Genomic DNA, 17,507 nt, shown 5'->3' with positions numbered 1-17,507 from the left:
AAATCCAATGATTTCAACTGAGCGGGGCCAGACCAAATCTGACATGGGCATTTTTTTCTTTTTTGCAATGGTAGATTTGTCTCGTTTCGAGGGTGATATTTGCCTACCTACTGTATGTGTAAACAACTGATTAACACCGTATGACTCCTGTAATTAATTGGATTTTCCCCCCAATTGATAGATTGTATATTTGATAAATGTTTACTTGTTCACTTCCTTGTGAATGTTTACTTCTTTGTGTAATATGTATTCCCTTCTCAAAGCATACCTGTAAACACTTTGTTTGCATGTATCTACACTTTATTGAGCATACAGAGCACACACTGACGTAAGGAACACCAATGCAGTTCCACCAACTATTTTACAAAAAGGTACATCTTCTTCATCACAAAGATTTATCTTTGATTGTACTAATACCTGAACATCATAAAAGAATAGATATTACTGTCAAAATTAATATACTGTACACTACAGGTTAAAATCCTGTTATAAATATATCCTTTGTCTTTGTGGGAAAGAAACAACAATGGCTCTGTAAACACTACATTTTGAACACTGCATATAGTTAGAACAGGACACATGTAGTTGGGTGGGAATCATTGTCATTTCAGACATATGTCATTGAAGCAACATGTTTTCTGTCTGATTTGCTGGCTGACCGATGTCCCCCTCCATTTATGTTCCCTTCCCTGGCTTCTGGCTGTGGAATGAAGTTGAACTCCCCCCCCCCTCTTCCGACTGCACTTCACACCCATCACTCCTCTTTCCGTATATCCCTTCTTGTCACTACCAGTTTGATAGATGCTAGTACATACTGTGTACATGTTGTTACTTAGTTGTTCACATAGGTTTTGTTATTTAGATTTGTTTTTTCTCAACCACAAATGCTAAGAATGTTGTTTTAGACACATACTAGGATTGAGCTTTACCTGGTAGGCTATCCTAGTTTATTTGAATCACAAAATAGTTGTTCTTTGCACTCTACTTAATGTCACAGTTTTGCATTAGTGCTAGATCTGTAAATGTAACTCTTTATGGGCAGATTTTCAAGGCGGTGTATTCAAGAGTCAAGACAGTCGTTCTTGCAATACCACTGGTCAATGAATCAGTCAATCCATCAATCATAGTCTGTCTGAAACCTGATTCATACTTTGTCACACAATGGCGCCACGCGGCACGCACCAGAAATAGCAGACCTACTGTACAACCTCAGCTTGGAAATAGTGGCACTGACGAAAAGATGGGAGGTTTCTCATTATAGTGACACGGCAGGACAAGATCAGAAATGTTAGAGGATCATCCCAGGTTAGCAAGTTTGGGAATAAAACCAGAGAGGTGAGGTTGAGATGAGATGGTTTGGACAATCATGTGCAAATGAGGGAGGAGGGGTTGAGAGGGCAGTGATGGGAGTCACCGAGAGAGACTCAGAAAACGGATGATCCGCTGTGGCGATGCGGAAGGGGATTAGCCCAACGAAGAACCTCACACTTGTTGTGAAATTGTAGGTCTGCTATTTTCGGCGTGTGACGCCTCATGCATTAGGCTTTACATGAATACACGGTAGACCTCTTTTTGTTGTTCCTCAATCTCCGTCCTTTTCTTCCTTTCCTCTGTTTTCTCTCCTTCCTCTCTTTCCTCTCCTTCCTCTTCCTCCGCTCTCTCTGCTCTTGGCCTAGTCATAAACAGTTGTCCGGGGTGCACTTCTTCTCCTCCTCCAGCAGGGGGCAGGCCACTCCATGGTTGGCCGCGTGCATGAGGACATAGCGAGTCCGGTGTTGCACGCCCGAGTCTCCGCACTTGCCTTTGCACAAACCCCAGGGGGACCACACTGACGTCTCACAGTCCAGTGGGGTATCTGCAGGGAGAGGGGGAGAGCATGCTTAGTTTACACTGATAACCAAATGCATCATCTATACCAGTCGTTCTTAAACCTTTTGATTTCAAGGACCTGCATGACTCTTAAGGGTCAAGACACCAAAGGGTCAAGACGGTTTTACCGTTGTCCCTGTGGTGTGATATGTCTTGTTGCACGTTGACCGTAGTGATTCAACGCATGGAATTCAATGGCCCAAACCACACCAAAGGGTCAAGACGGTTTTAGCGTTAACTCCTTGCAACCGTTTGCACCTTTTGGTGTGGTTAAGGCTTTAGAGCAGTGGTTCCCAAAGTGGGGTCCGGGGACCACTAGGGGTCCTTGAGAGAGTTCCAGGGGGTCCCCATCTAAATGATAATTATAGGAACCAAATGGACCCTTAGGGGTCTGTAACTCGAGAGAGTGTACATTGTAAAATCAAAGTTAATTTAACTCTGAGAGTGTACAAATGGAACCTAACGGGTCCATTTGGTTCCATTTGTACACTCTCGTTAAGTTAAATTAACTTTGATATTACAATATACATTGGGGGTCCCAGAGATAAAAATGCCATTAAATGGGGGTCCGTAGCCTAATTCAGGTCAAACTGGGGGTCCTTGAAATGAAAACGGTTGAGAATTGAGTCCTTGGCATATCTTTTCTAATGGGGGTCCGCAGGCTAATGAGTGTCAATTTGGGGGTCCTTGACATGAAAAAGGTTTGGGAACCACTGTCTTAGAGTGTACAAATCTTTGAGGTTCCGTTTGGAACCCCCTCAAGGAACGCTGATGACAACTTGAGAAGCACTGACCTTCTGTTGGATAATATTGCAATGGTACAGTTGGGTGCCACCGATATTGTCCCTTATCATTTGACCCATTTAGGCCTGACCTCAACATTTTAAAAAATCCTTCTAAATCCTCCAGTTTTCTGAAATAAATATTTTCACGATTTTTCAAATATAGCAGATCTACAAGCTCGTAGCGCGGTGGCGCGCTATGAGCTTGTAGATCTGCTATTTTTCAATAGCTAAATTATAACATAATGTTTAAAACGCCAAAAGGGGTTCCCGCCCAAAATGGGTTAACTGTCCTTTTGTGCAGATCACGCAAACCTCAGCAAAAAGAAAAGGACAATATCGATGGCCTCCAACTGTATGATTTCCCAGCACTTGACACATTTTGAGTTTAGAATCAGTTTTGATATTCTCATCGTGGATGTGGAATAGAAATTATTGGAATAATGTATAGCTCAATGGAAAGCACCATATTTTTAGGTTATATGTGTCCATATTTTAACGCTTAAATCCTTGCATCCCTATTCTGTGGCTAACGTTCGGTGAAAATAGTAGATGTGTACAAGCTCACAACACATTGCAACATGAAACATTGTGAGCTGGTCTGTCAGCTATTTTCGGCAAAGATTTGGTGTAGAGGGAAATACTAGAGTACAGTATGTGGCATAGAGCCTTGAGGGACCCTGGCCAACTAGGTTAAAATTGTTAATAACTGGTATAGGAACATGGATAAATTGATTCATATGAGATTTCCATATGTGTATATATAGACTGTGTAGCTGTAATATAATAACACTCTTGCACCATAAATGCACCCGTCCGTATTCTCACGTAAGCCAAAGTAAACGTTATAATGAAAGGGAATCCCATTAGGCTAAGTGGTGACCTGCTGCACATGCAGAACCATATGCATCCGTGTCTTGTTAAAATATTCTGGCAGCTGTTGTTATTGCCATATAACTCCCCGGAATGTGGATCAGTCTTTTCTTTTCAATTTTCTTTTTATTAAATGGTTTGCTGGGGTGTATACTTTTCCAGCAGCACCACCCTGCTCCGTAGACATAATGGTTGCACACACATGCAGCGGGAGCTGGCCAGTAAAGTGCAACCACAGTCTTCTAAGTATTGCTTAGTGAGCAGGGAACAGTTGGAGAATAAGTGCCTTGCTCAACTTATACCACGTTAAGACCTGAGGCAGATGCAAAAAACGGTTTTCTGAAAAACTCATATCAGTGCTGTGTGTGTGTGTGGTCAAAGATTCGCATAATTGTTCAAGATATATATATATGCTATTTTTTGAATTATAGTATCATTACTAAATTCACCGATCGCTGTCTGTCGTGTGTCTGTCCTATTCCGGGTCACCAGTGAAATGCATGTTGGGACAGTTTCCGGGTCACCAGTGAAATGCATGTTGGGACAGTTTCCGGGTCACCAGTGAAATGCATGTTGGGACAGTTTCCGGGTCACCAGTGAAATGCATGTTGGGACGGACACAGATTAATACTGGGACACACTTTTCCGCGTAACAGACCCACACAGGGAAATTCCGCGTAACAGACCCACACGGGGAAAACAACTCGGACGGGGCATGTTGACGTGAACACACGCGCTGTTTCGACACCACACTGAACATCATTTGCTGTTCATATATTCAGAACGGGTAAGGACTAGTAGTATAAAATCATGGTTTTCCGGTTTTAATGGGTTAACCATATTAACCCTTGCTTGTCTATCTTGGCCAAATTTAAATATATATTTATGAATATATAATTTGTTTTCCAGAAAATACTGATCTACAAGCTCACAACGTGTCGCCATCCAACCCCGACGCGTTAATAAGCTTACTGGTAGATCAGCTATTTTCGTTATGTTACAGTATATGAATATATATATGAAAATGAATGAATTGGCATAACCTACTGTAGGGCTTAAGGGGTTAACTGTAGTTCTAAGAAGAGAGTGCATTAATTCACCACTTCACAGCTTCTCCCAGCTGATCTGTGGAATTAAACCAGTGACTATTGAAACCTGAAATGTTTTACGCTTGGTTCTTGCCATTCTGTCTTCCTCCCACCTGTCCCCTTCATCCTCCATCACTTCTCCCTCTAGTCTAAACCCTCGCTTAGTCTTACTCTGTGCGTCAAGCCCATAACAGCCCACCTTATTATGAGCCTGTAAAAAGCTGATATGTATCACAGACTGAATTTGTTGGAGAGGATTCGAAAAGCAGAGGGTCTGAAGGAGGGGATGGACGGAAGGACGAATGGAGACATGGAACAGATGGAACACGTAAGTCGAGGCAAGGCTGAATTTGGCATATTTCATCGTCTTGTGCTTCCATTATAAACAGGTCACTGGGAGGTAATGACAGAGAGAGGGGAAGCAGGGATGGGAGAGTGTGGGCAAGGAGGGATGACTGGTAGGAGTAGGTAACGGATCACTTTTTGCGGGGAATATAATGTCATCTGATTACCACAAAAGACAAATCCTCTCTTCATCTCTAAATAATCAGATTTGCTGTGTTTTATGCCATTCATTCCAAAATTGAGCATGCAATAATTTATTTGAAATAGTTCCAATCAGGTCATATTACATACGTAGTACTGAAGAGAAGAGACAGAGATTGACGAGGAGGAGAAAGTATACATGGAGGGAGGGGTAGATTGAAGGAAGGACGGACATCCTGGAAACCACAACAGATTCTTGGCCCCTGCGTCTTGTTTGTTGACGCGTAGTCAGGGTTACACAGCCTTAATGTGATGGCGAGTTAAATCTTTACAGTTGTTCCATACAATGGATCTGATTATGGCATTGTTAGCTTTACTGCCTGGCTGACGTGAGCTCTCTGCTAGCTTTTTCCAGAAGTTTTCTACCACTCCCAATTATCGGGTTAAGATTGTACTGTCAGGGCAGCATACTGTATGATTTTTCTTTGCTTTTTTTTAATCGTATTTAAAAAAAGATTTACCCCATTAAAACCCAGAAAGTGTCTATCATTTTAGATTTTAGTGTTGGCTATTCAAAAAGAGCAGATATACAAGCTCACAGTACATCACTGACTTGCTTGTACATCTGCTATTTTTGAACTTTTTTTTTTAAATCTTGAAAGTGTGATAAGGACTATTGATATAGAAGGCATTTGTAGAATCGGCCTCAGGTCTGAATGGGTAAAAGTTTTCATATAACACAATAATGGACTCACAACTCCAATCCTCTTCCCACTCCCTGCTCCCATTACTTTTGATGTGTCATCATCAGTCATCGTACAATGAATGTCATCAATGTACTATTCACAGTTAGACGGGCAGGGAGACAAGCTTTTTGTTCAGTGTTTCTTTTATGCTCAATGTGCCTGGCATGTGGGCTTTTTGGACCCTTTAATATAAGTATACCGGCATTCTTTTTCAGTACATTAGTCTGTGTTTTGCTTCTACACAATATTAAATATACTTTTTTTTATTATGGCTTTTCTTTATTTTCTTTCTCTTTTTTTTCCTTACCCAACAGTATGACTCCTTTTCATCTGATTTGTGTTCTTCTCTCTTTGTGTCTCTCTGGTGTGTTTAGATTGTTCCATTTGAAGGAACAATCTTTGTTCTTCAAAGTCTTTGTAGCATGTTTTGTTGGAATTATTTACCTACTATAGTGTTTGTTCAGTGACATGAGTCACCTTGTCTCTCAGATCTCATTAGGAAACAGAAAATACATTTCCACCTTATCTCCTCATCATTATAAGATGCCACAATTATTTACGTGTTGTTGCTCTTTGTCTCTTTGTCTATGCACAGTCCATAAACCTGCCTAGCAATTGCATAATTGAATGGGATTCTATGCTAATAGAAAGTGCAGCGTTCCTCTTCTTGGAAGGTTAGTACACTGACATAGAAGCCATTGTTCTTACATCAAAACAAACATCAAATCGTTGCCTACCAATGCTGTTTCTGCAGGCATGTTTCTGAACTGTCCACAGCACTCCTCTAACACACAGAGTGAAACGGTGCCATCTTACAATGAGCGGAGGATCAATTATATGAAGCTAGGTGGAAAATGGTGAAGTGGTCCTTTTTTAAGAGCTTTAGTTCAACTTACTTATGAGCTTGTCTTCAATCTCGTTGTCCGATGGCAGTAGGTTGGACTGGGTGGGCTCCACAGGGAGGCTGATGAGATTATTGGTCTTCTTGATCTTGGTAAGTGTCACTTTGGCGATGGGGGGGAGGTGTTTGAGACGCGGGTAGTAGAAAGAGTTGGCAGGGTGGCTCGGGAAGGAAGACGTAATCTAATGAGGGAAATGTGAAGAAGGCAAAACAAACCGTGGGCTCGTGAGTTGTGACTAATCAATCGATTTAGATAATTATAAAAAGATCTATTAAGGGTTTTTCACCTCCGGTTTGTTGAAAAAATATATGCAATAAATTATTCACTTCTCAATTATTCAGTTAATGAAAACAATCACAGATCTACTATAAAGGATGAGGAGCAGACTGCAGCATGGCATTGGTACGACCTCCCGTTAGTTCGACCATTACTAACCTTACTAACCCTATCTCTAACCCTAACCTAAACATAACCGCAAGCACGGGAGCAGCGCATGTTCGTTGTTCGCCAACCTTAATGCATGTTCGCCAACCTTAATGCATGTTCGCCAATCTTAATGCATGTTCGCCAACCTTAATGCATGTTTGCCAACCTTAATGCATGTTCGCCAATCTTAATGCATGTTTGCCAACCTTAATGCATGTTTGCCAACCTTAATGCATGTTCGCCAATCTTAATGCATGTTCGCCAACCTTAATGCATGTTCGCCAACCTTAATGCATGTTCGCACTAACGGGAGGTCGAACCACAGGGAAGTCCCCGAGCAGACAACATGCTATGTTCCCATGAATGTGCTACACCTTGTTGTCCTTTAGTCAATGTCCTCAATACTACCACATTATAGCCAAATAGCATTGACCATGTGAGTACTGAGTAGTAATAAGTGAAGCTGACAGAACACATACAATATACAGGAACTCCTGTCCCACCCATACGTATGGTTTGTAGTAAAGTGGATAGCATTTTGTAACTTAAATTCAAACACTGACCACATAACCATACTGAAATTGTTAAATTCATGTAAAGTGGCTCCTGAGACCTGTTACCTTTTGTAAGGCATAACTAGTGAAGAGCATTGCTCTCTGCACAGGCTGACTCACCAGTGTGACTTTGTCCTGAGGGATGGTCTCAAAGTTAGGAGAGGAGAAGGTGAACCCGCTGTCCGTTCCGGCGTCGTAGGGGAAGAGATCCAGAGAAACATTGTCTTTCCAGTGGTCGCCCTCGCACAGGTTAACACCGTCCATGCCCACGAACCAGTCTGGACTGGGCACGATGCGCACGATGAATGAGAGCTGGAGAAAATAGATGCGAGAGGTGATTTCACTTGCTTCAATTAAAATGAAATAAAAACGCTGGCTAAACAAGAGCCTCAATGAACTCTTTCACCTCTCACCATAAGAATTCACCTGAGAAAATGTACATATGAACATTCTTCTGGTTATCCATATTTATCACTCATCAAGAGTCCTCCAAACTCTGCTTCCATCACTTCTGTGTCCATCATCTCCTCCCACTCTAAAAGGAGAATCTCTAAAAAGGAGAAATCCTTTGCTCCTCTCCAACACTAACACTGCTCAGATGTATCCCCCATCTTTCATGGCCCACCAGGATGCTCCATCAGTAGGACATTATTATTATGCAGAGTTTACTGCATAATGATGTAATGCAAGCGTAATTCAAATGTTATGACATTTTGTACTAAACCAGGTATTACCAAACTTTAACATGCAGCCTGCGGCCCCTATCGTGAAATTGTTTTTGCATGTTTGAAAATAGCATTTTATACAGGAAACACTCATGTCAAAGTACATTCACCATTTATTGCAACAAATGGTATACAGTTAAACTTGGCGCTAAAGGCTCCGTGCTCTGGGAGATATTCTCTGAATTATAGACTGTCAAAGCAGCATGCTAAGCAAAAATCAGAGAGCAATAGCAAAACCCCCCAAGAAGAGCACATATCAAGACAGTTAATGAGATTAACTTGAATCATTCAAACTTGAAGCATACAACTACTGCATTTTAACGTTAAAGCCATGAATCTGATTAGAGCTATATCAACATTGAAGTACTTTATCAATATTTTTATTCTAGTTTACTTAGAGCCATGCACACGCAAATTCCAGTTCAACATCCAGTTTAAACTGGTACAAATAATGGTATGAAATGAAACATTTCATTTATTATATTGTTTGTTTTGTCATTTTCACAACGTTTTTTCATTGTTGTGTCACAATGTGTCTTTCCTTTCTTTCCAATAGAGCACCGAAGTCTGACGTCAATGTCGGTAGAGGGGGCTAAGTCCACTGGTTCATGTACTTTTTTATTTGCATTGTAATCCCCATAGGGGGATTTTAGATCGCCTCATATAAGAACTGTGTTTGAAAAATAAACAAATCATCCTGGCCGTTTCATTCATATGGATATGAAGAATCAACTGACTGAGAGAAAACGCTATTGTTACTACTTTACATTTCCGCTAGAAACTACTACATGAAATATGATACAGACACCTCCCTGACAATTTCTTTTGTTTATTTTTGGACTGCAATTCTTATATGAGACGACTTTAAGATGACCCCATGTTATTCTCCAGAGAAAAACGTCCATGAACCAGGGGATGAGCGACTGTTAGGACTTCGCGCTCTATTGGCCTCCACTTTGAAAACCAGTATACTAATTCAACCTGCCACTAGAGACACTGTGGAAATCCCTCTAGCCAGTTTAGCATTGTTATGTAATATGCTGTACCATCCATTTTAGTGGGCTTCACCTTCAACTGGGAATAGAAGTAGACTAAGTTGTTGCCAGGCTGAAACAACAGTGGGATACTAAGCCTTGTTCCGGCACTTAGTCTAGGGATAACCTTGAGGTTTTACAAGTTGTTCCGGCCAGAACCAAAATAATAAACAATATCTTTAACAAAGACCTGAGGCCGATTCTAAAAATGTCTTCTAAATCTTAACGGTTTTCAAAAAAACGTTTTTTTGTCAGTGGTTCTCAAACCTTTTTCATGTCAAGGACCCCCAAAATTATACGTATTTGGCCGTGGACCCGCATCTCAAAATATGTTGTTCCAGGCAGCCCCAGAAGCAAAGCTTTGAGTTAAAAATGTTTGCTTTAAAAATAAAAAAATAATATATATATATATATATATATATATAATATATATATATATATATATTGTGATGCACTGTGAGCTTGTAGCCTATATCTGCTATGCTATCTGCTGCTATCTTTGAATAGCCGAAGTATGAAATAATGGTTAAAATCTAATTTGCAGCTGACCATTATTTACATTGGAGGCCAATTTGCTCTTACCTCATACTCCGTGGCTCTTACAATCCCCCCGATGATGTAAGACCAAAATGGCCCCCATGTGAATATAGTGTTTAGATAACACACATTTGGTCTCCGCTCACTGTTTGGAAAGAAGCCAAGCGTTGGAGCAGCTTACATATGAGTGCCTGGCAAAGACTTCAAACGGGGTGTTCATCAGTGCGGTCCCTCCCATGGCAGCGGAAGCTGAGAAAACCCCGTATACACTCTGGATGCGCTCACCGGCCGCCTGGACTTCCTTCATCAGCGCCCAGGCCTCGCCTTTCTCTGTGAACTCCCTCACTCCATTACTGGCAAAGCCATTACGCTGCCACATGTGGAAGTCAGTGCTGTGGGTCACCCCTTAAGAGGAGATGAGGGAGGAATAGCCAGCATTATATAAGTACATAAATATGGTGTGCATTACTTTTAGCTGAACAAATTGGTACATCCTGAGCATTATTAATGCTGATTGTATAAATTGACCCATTAGAGCCCATCTTTACACAATCAGTGTTAAAGTGGTCTTACGGTGGAGTTAAAACAATGTGCAAACATGAAACAGTTTAAATTAAGCACAAATATGTGATTTTAATTAGGTACAGGGATGAAGGGTGGGGGGGGGGGGGGGGGTGTGGTGTGCATGGAATAAGTATACTGTATGTGTAGAAATGTAATATTTATTTATATATGTAAAAATATCACTGATTTAGTTATAAGTATTTGGAATAGATTATTGACTGATATTTAGTATTGATGGAGAAGGGATGGGAGCTATAAGCCATGCTTCTTTCCATTCGTTTTTTAATATACTTTTTTATTTTGTTTTGGTACTGGTACTTGGTTATTATGAATTATTTGCTTTTATTTGTTTAAAAAAAATCACACCTGTGTGAAGTGAGGGGCACTTTTTCATTACACATCATATACATCATCTTATGAACAACTGAATTCATGTGATTGGTTAGCCGATTTGCTCGTCTACATATGACGTTCCCTTCATTGTCAATGGCATTTAATGTTTGTGGCCACAAATATTTGGCGGACATTTTACCTAATTTCTCCTTTCATTGTCAATGGCAAATATTGAGACGTGTGTGCACAAAAGCTGTATATAGGCCCCTCAAAAAAGGCTATATTCTAAATAAACATTTCAATCAATCAAAAGTAATTTCAAGATTTCACTGTGAAGGCTATTCTTCGAGTCGGCGCACAGTGTGCACAACAAAGGCTGAAGAAATGGCTGTACATTACTTTCAGGTAACTGAGAGGGTGTTTACACTGAGACGATCCGCAGTCAAACCGCATAACTTTTGTATCGTTTTGCCCTTTCATCTACACACTGCCGACCAAAACGGTGAATGAATCCGTTCATTTTTGAAACCGGGTCCCAGAGTGGATAAATATGAAACCGCAACTTTTGCGCCACTGTGTGGACGTCCGAATCCGCATATTTCCTGAACCGATGACGCAAGAGCCCACATTGATTGATTGATTGAAGAATTTATTAACAGTTTGCAGAATTACAGTACATTTCAGGCACAAACTCAATACAAAGGCTGTTAACTGTGAGTGGACGACCCAATTAAGCATTACACTTGTTTCCAACAGGGTCCACCATGTTCAAATCATCAAAACATTTAGAGACGTACAAATAGACACTTCTATAGACAGAACAGGAATTCATCATAAAGGAGGTAAAAAGGGAAAAGAAACATATACAGTGAGGGGGAAAAAAGGGGTGGGCGGTGGGGGGGATTCACGTTCAGCTCCGTTAATTTGTTTGTTTTCCTTGGAGGAGCTGCGTTGGGTCCCCAAGTCGGCTCCGTGGCCGTACCTTGAGTTGGCTGTGTGGCCGTGACCGTCTCTTTTGTTGTCCTTGCGTTGGGTCCCCAAGTTGGCTCAGTGGCCATACCTTGAGTTGGCTGTGTGGCCGCGACCGTCTCTAGTGTTGTCCTTGCGTTCGTGTTTGAGGGATTCCGATTTTACAGGGGCCAGTTTCGAATTGCAGCCGACCGTAGGTGCCCTTTGAGAGCGGTTTTGAAAGAGTCAAGGGATTCGCATGTCTTAATGACAGTTGGTAGGGCGTTCCACATTTTAGTGGCATAGGAGCGAAAAGAATTTAGTCCCTTGTTTGTGCCGAATCTGGGTTGTACATGGTTCGTTGCACTCCCTCTGGTGTTGTGGGTGTGGACTTCGTTAACATTAAGGAAGTATCTAGACAGGTACATGGGTATCTTGGTGGTGTATCGAATCTTGTGGACCAGACCCATTGCAAGATGCTGTACTCTGTCGTCGACCCTAAGCCATTCCAGCCTGTCGAAGTGGGCAGGGGTGAGGTGGGTTCGGGGGGCTAGATCAAGTAGGAGCCTGACCAGTTTGTTTTGGGAAGTCTGGAGCCTGGTTTTAAGGGCCTTTGAGGTGCTGTGGTACCAGGAGGTGCATGCATAGTCAAAGAAACCCTGTACAAGGGCTCCTGTTAAGGTCTTCAAGGTGTTTTTGTTGACCAGTGAGGAGATCCTGTAGAGGAATCTTGTTCTATGGTTGACTTTTTTGATTACGTTGGTGGCCATTTTATCACCGGAAAGATTAGCCTCCAGGATGGAACCTAGGTAGGTAATTTCATCTTTACGTGTGATAACATTGTCACCCACTCTAACCAAGAAGCCATTTGCCTTGCTGAGATTACTAATAGAGCCAAAGAGAATGGATTCAGTTTTTCCCAGGTGTAAAGATAGTTTGTTATCAGCGAGCCAGGTGCAGATTCTACCGAGTTCAGAGCTGAGGGCATTTTCAACCTGCAGTTTGTCCCTGTCCGAGACCAGCAGTGCTGAGTCATCTGCGAACAGGAACAAGTTGCAGTCACAGGCTGAAGTCATGTCGTTTACATATATTAGGAACAGTAGAGGCCCTAGTATGCTTCCTTGTGGAACGCCACAGCTCACTGGGAGGGGGGGGGACAGTGTTCCGTTCACTTCCACCATCTGTTCTCTCCCCTCCAGGTAGGATTGCATCCAGCTCACTGATGTGCTATCGAAACCAATTGCTTTTAGCTTGTTAACCAGTATGGAGTGGTTCACGGTGTCAAAAGCCTTTTGGAGGTCCAGCATGACCATGCCGCAGTATTTGCCAGCGTCCACCTCTTGTTTGATGTGGTCGCTCAAATAGAGGAGGCATGTGTCAGTGGAGTGGGATGTTCTGAAGCCAGATTGGAACTCGTACAATAATTTATTAGTGGCAAGATACTTTTCAACCTGTTCATAGACTATTTTTTCCATCACTTTCGAGATGGAACTAAGAATAGAAATAGGGCGGTAGTTGCCGGGGTCTAATTTACTCCCTTTCTTGTGCAAGGGGGTTACTTTGGCCAGTTTGAAATCTTGGGGGACCTGTCCCTGTTTGATGGAGAGGTTTACTATGTGGGTGATGATTGGAGCTATAGAGATGGCTGAGTCTCTGAGAAATTTGGAGGGAATGTTGTCATGTCCTGTGGCCTTGTGGGGTTGGAGGGCACTCAGTTTCTTAATTACCTCATCAGTTGTTACCATAACTAGTTTAAAATCGTCTTTACAAACACCTAGGTTTTTGTAGAAGTTTGTAATGTGCTCTACACCAAAGAGCCCAGAGTGGGAGGGCAGTTTGTTAACCAGAGTTGTTGATATGTTTGTAAAGAAGATATTCAAGTGTGTTTTAAGACGCATGCGCCACCCCCGAACAATAATAAACAAAGATGGCAGCACCCAGCGTTGTATACATTGCATTTGTCCTGCAGAAAATAGTTAGGGCTTTTACAGCTAATGTACTGCTCCTACACACCACCACCGTCGGCAACAAGTGGACATGGAGAATAGCATTCTCCTGTCTGTTTTTGTTTACATCGGAGTGTCTGCAGTGTTGCCAGATTGTGTGAGAGAAATAAGCAACCAGGTCTATGAAAACAACCCCAAAAGGACCAGGTTATTTGAGAATAGCAGATCTACAAGTTTGTGTCGTGATGTGACACGTTGTGAGCTTGTAGATCTGATATTTAAAAATCATGGAAAACAAAGTGACAAATGTGTAATATTTTTGAAACAGAACAACAAACATTCTGATTGACCAGATGACAATAAATATGTTTTTTCTCTTACTGTAGATTAAGTGTTATATTTTTTAATTAGAATACTTTATTTTATACTTTTTTTTAATATAGTCCAATCATGTATTTAGGAAAATCTATACAATCAACCCTAACCTAAATGTTTTATTGTAGTCTATCTTGTAGCCTCTACACGTAGCCCATTGGGCTACTTGCCTCAACCAGGCACTTTCCCTTTTCTGTATTTTTGTATGTTTCATTATTTAGTTTGTATAATGTGCTAAATCAAATACAATAAAATAAAATCATATCATAGGAAACAAGACCAAATAATAAACTATACACTTAACAAGCCAAAAAAGAAGCCCAAAGTCGCTTATAATAAACAGACATGGCAACACTGGCATCATGTCTTCTTCTCTCTTTTTGAGGCTTTGTGCCAGCTAGTGCTACAGCACCACCTACAGACTGGCCATATATACTACAGGTGCATTCAGTTGCCGTTGCCGTTTTGGTTGTTTTAGTGTAGACACATAGATTAATTGATTCGATTAAGTGTATACGGTCAACTTTTTGACACCGACTCTGTGATATCTTTTAAAACGTCTCAGTCTAAATGGGGTCTGAACCAATCAGAACACTGTCTTGTCTACTCACCAATCAGATTTGACCACTGTGCGGGGGGCCGGTAGACCGGGTACTGCTTGGGGAAGGCAGCTTGGCTCCACTTTCCTGTAAAGCTGAGGCTGTAGTGAGCGATATCGGATGCGGTGCAGAGGGGCGTGTCAGTGGGTACAGGCATGGCCAGAGCGCCGTACCCCATGAAGATCAATGTCAGCACCGAGGTCACGCTGGAGAGACTCTGGAACGCTCCAGAGACCAAACACAGAGGCTTTGTGGTGTCCATGGCAGGTGGTGTCCAAGGTCTAGGTTAAGTGGTACAAAGAGAGAGAGAGAGCAGGGGCATTTTAGAATGTATGCCATGATGCAATATGTAAATCAATGGGACTTTATACTGTAGATGCTTCCATCAAACTCGGACATAGCTGAGATTTTCCTATAAAATATTGTTGCAATTGGCCCGAGGCCCCAGGCTGCTGGCGTAGTGGTCCGGGAACCTAGGCTATAGTATAGGGCAGGCTAATGCCTGACAGCGCGTTGCAGGTTCGAATCCCGACCTTTGCTGCGTGTCACTCTCCATCTCTCTCTCCCGATTCCTTGTCAGCCTATTGTCAATAGAGGCATAAAAGCCTTAAAAAATGTAATGTAAAAATTGCTGAAATGTACCTAGTCTACTGTGGCACCTTTACACTCAGGAGTATGTAAAATAACTTTGAACCACTGTTTGGAAAGCCCTACCTGCTCAGTGCTCAGTTTTGTGTGAGTTATATGATCTGATGTTCTTCTTTGATTTATGTACAGTATTACGCAATGCACACGGATGCCGTCTTTTTCTTCTTGGTCGAGAGTTGGGTGTATGAGAGCTGCATCTGTGCTTTATTGCTTTATGCTTAGTTGAACCGAAGCCCCTTGGCTGCCCGACCCCCACTCATATCTGACAGGAGGAGAGCGAGTGTTGAGGGAACAGATGAGGAAGGGCAGACGTCTGGCTGCAGCATCAGTGTTTAACAAGCATGCCCTGTTAGTCACAGGCAAAGAATTTCACACCACCTCATTTTCAACAACTCGGCTGTGAGCTATAAAGACCGCCTTGGAGAGGATGATTGGTCGCAAGGGGTTTTACATGAATTCAATTCAGCTACTTTCAAGTGACTCTCACAATGTTCTGTGGCTGCCAGGTTGCCTATGCAGTCAGACAACCTACAGTAGCTGACACATGTGTGAGGAGGCCTTGCATTGCTGAAAATTTGGCAATTTGTACAATACTGACTAGTAGTCAGTCAGCCATTTATCATAATTGCTGAGTAGTCAGTGACTACTCAGCAATTATGATAAATGGCTCTTATGCCTTTACAGTACTGACTTTGCCATACAACATTTTTCTTTTAAATATACAGGACATGTTTTTGGCGTGAAATTGTTGTTGCAGAATTAAAGTTACCGTTATATGCATGCTTTGCAGTGCCCTGCAATACATATGATGTTGTCATTCATCCATTCCTTCATTCATTCATGATGTAGACATTAGACATCACATCAAAACCAGTATCATGCCTGCTGTTCTAGCGAGATGGGAGGCGATACAATGGAGAAACTACTCACTGGTTCTGCCCAGGGTTCCAGATGAGAGATGGAATGATTGCAGAGGGTTGAGGAGCAGTGGAGAGGTGGACTGCTGGAGAGGAGAGGAGGAGAGCAGGGCGTGTGGCTGTCTGGAAGAGGGACTGCGATCTCACAAGTCCAATTTCAGCTCTTTTATACTTTCTAGGAGGTGTCACCCGCTTTCTCCCCTCTACCTCACTACCCTCTCTCTTAGCCTACTTCCCCCTTCGCCCACCCCCTCCTCTGGCTGTCTCCTCATTCACCCAACCCAGTCCACCCCCTCCTCTGGCTGTCTCCTCATTCACCCAACCCAGGCCACCCCCTCTCACTTCCCTTCACTGCCTTGCCTGTCTTTTACTTTCCCCTCCTCTCTGTCTTATCTCTGAGACTCTGACTTGATCTTTTTTTCTTCTCAGTCTTTGCCCCCTTGCTGGTCTCCTCTCCCTGTCCGTTTAAAAGGCTATCGGAGTGGCTGATCTGTTGAGCAGGTCTGGAGACACAGACAGGGGTCATGTGTAGCTCTGGAGACACAGACAGGGGTCATGTGTAGCTCTGGAGACACAGACAGGGGTCATGTGTAGCTCTGGAGACACAGACAGGGGTCATGTGTAGCTCTGGAGACACAGACAGGGGTCATGTGTAGCTCTGGAGACACAGACAGGGGTCATGTGTAGCTCTGGAGACACAGACAGGGGTCATGTGTAGCTCTGGAGACACAGACAGGGGTCATGTGTAGCTCTGGAGACACAGTTACAGTTTCTAGTTTGTCCTTGATGCTATGTGGGCTGCATCTCGGTTTACCTGCCACGGCATTAGAGGGGATGCTTGATAATTAACTTGCAGACATGTTGGCAATGCCAAGTGGTTGGAGATGGCAGACGACCCGCCCCACCCGTAGACTGCTGTGATGCGCACAACTGCCATCTGACCCACTTACCTTGGAGGGCCCAGCTCTAGAAGAAGGAACACACACACACACACACACACACACACACACACACACACACACACTGTCTGCTGAATCAGCTTTTAAAGTCCTGCCCACATCTAATGATTTCCATATGCTCACGTTTTTCTCATAACACATCACTCCCACCTATTGTACAACACAGAAACACGTGCACACACACACACACACACAC

At 42.6% G+C, this 17,507-nt stretch overlaps 2 protein-coding genes across 2 annotated transcripts in view; one reads left to right on the top strand and one right to left on the bottom strand.

Moving 5' to 3' along the window:
* The window catches only part of maea (macrophage erythroblast attacher, E3 ubiquitin ligase), a 119,206-nt gene that overhangs the window by 8,695 nt on the left and 93,004 nt on the right, over positions 1–17,507 (top strand). The window lies entirely within an intron of this gene.
* Positions 753–16,486, bottom strand: spon2b (spondin 2b, extracellular matrix protein). Its single transcript, XM_079500441.1, has 6 exons — positions 16,366–16,486; positions 14,800–15,068; positions 10,204–10,427; positions 7,847–8,038; positions 6,741–6,927; positions 753–1,855 (listed from the first exon to the last, which is right to left on the bottom strand). Exons 2-6 carry the CDS (start codon positions 15,047–15,049, stop codon positions 1,677–1,679), a joined length of 1,032 nt encoding a protein of 343 aa, XP_079356567.1. The 5' UTR covers positions 15,050–15,068; positions 16,366–16,486; the 3' UTR covers positions 753–1,676.

Source organism: Electrona antarctica (assembly GCF_951216825.1).
Source record: "Electrona antarctica genome assembly, chromosome: 1".
Classification (NCBI taxonomy): domain Eukaryota; kingdom Metazoa; phylum Chordata; class Actinopteri; order Myctophiformes; family Myctophidae; genus Electrona; species Electrona antarctica.
Note: the sequence above shows the minus strand (reverse complement) of the source record. Positions and strands in the feature narration are given on the sequence as shown.

Excerpts from the sequence above, each read along its gene's own strand:
- spon2b (XM_079500441.1), bottom strand. The coding sequence starts at position 15,049 with ATGGACACCACAAAGCCTCTGTGTTTGGTCTCTGGAGCGTTCCAGAGT. Across the intron at positions 6,928-7,846 it reads CTCAGGACAAAGTCACACTG|ATTACGTCTTCCTTCCCGAG; the intron begins GTGAGTCAGCCT and ends TTCCCTCATTAG. Across the intron at positions 1,856-6,740 it reads GATTGAAGACAAGCTCATAA|ATACCCCACTGGACTGTGAG; the intron begins GTAAGTTGAACT and ends CTCTCCCTGCAG.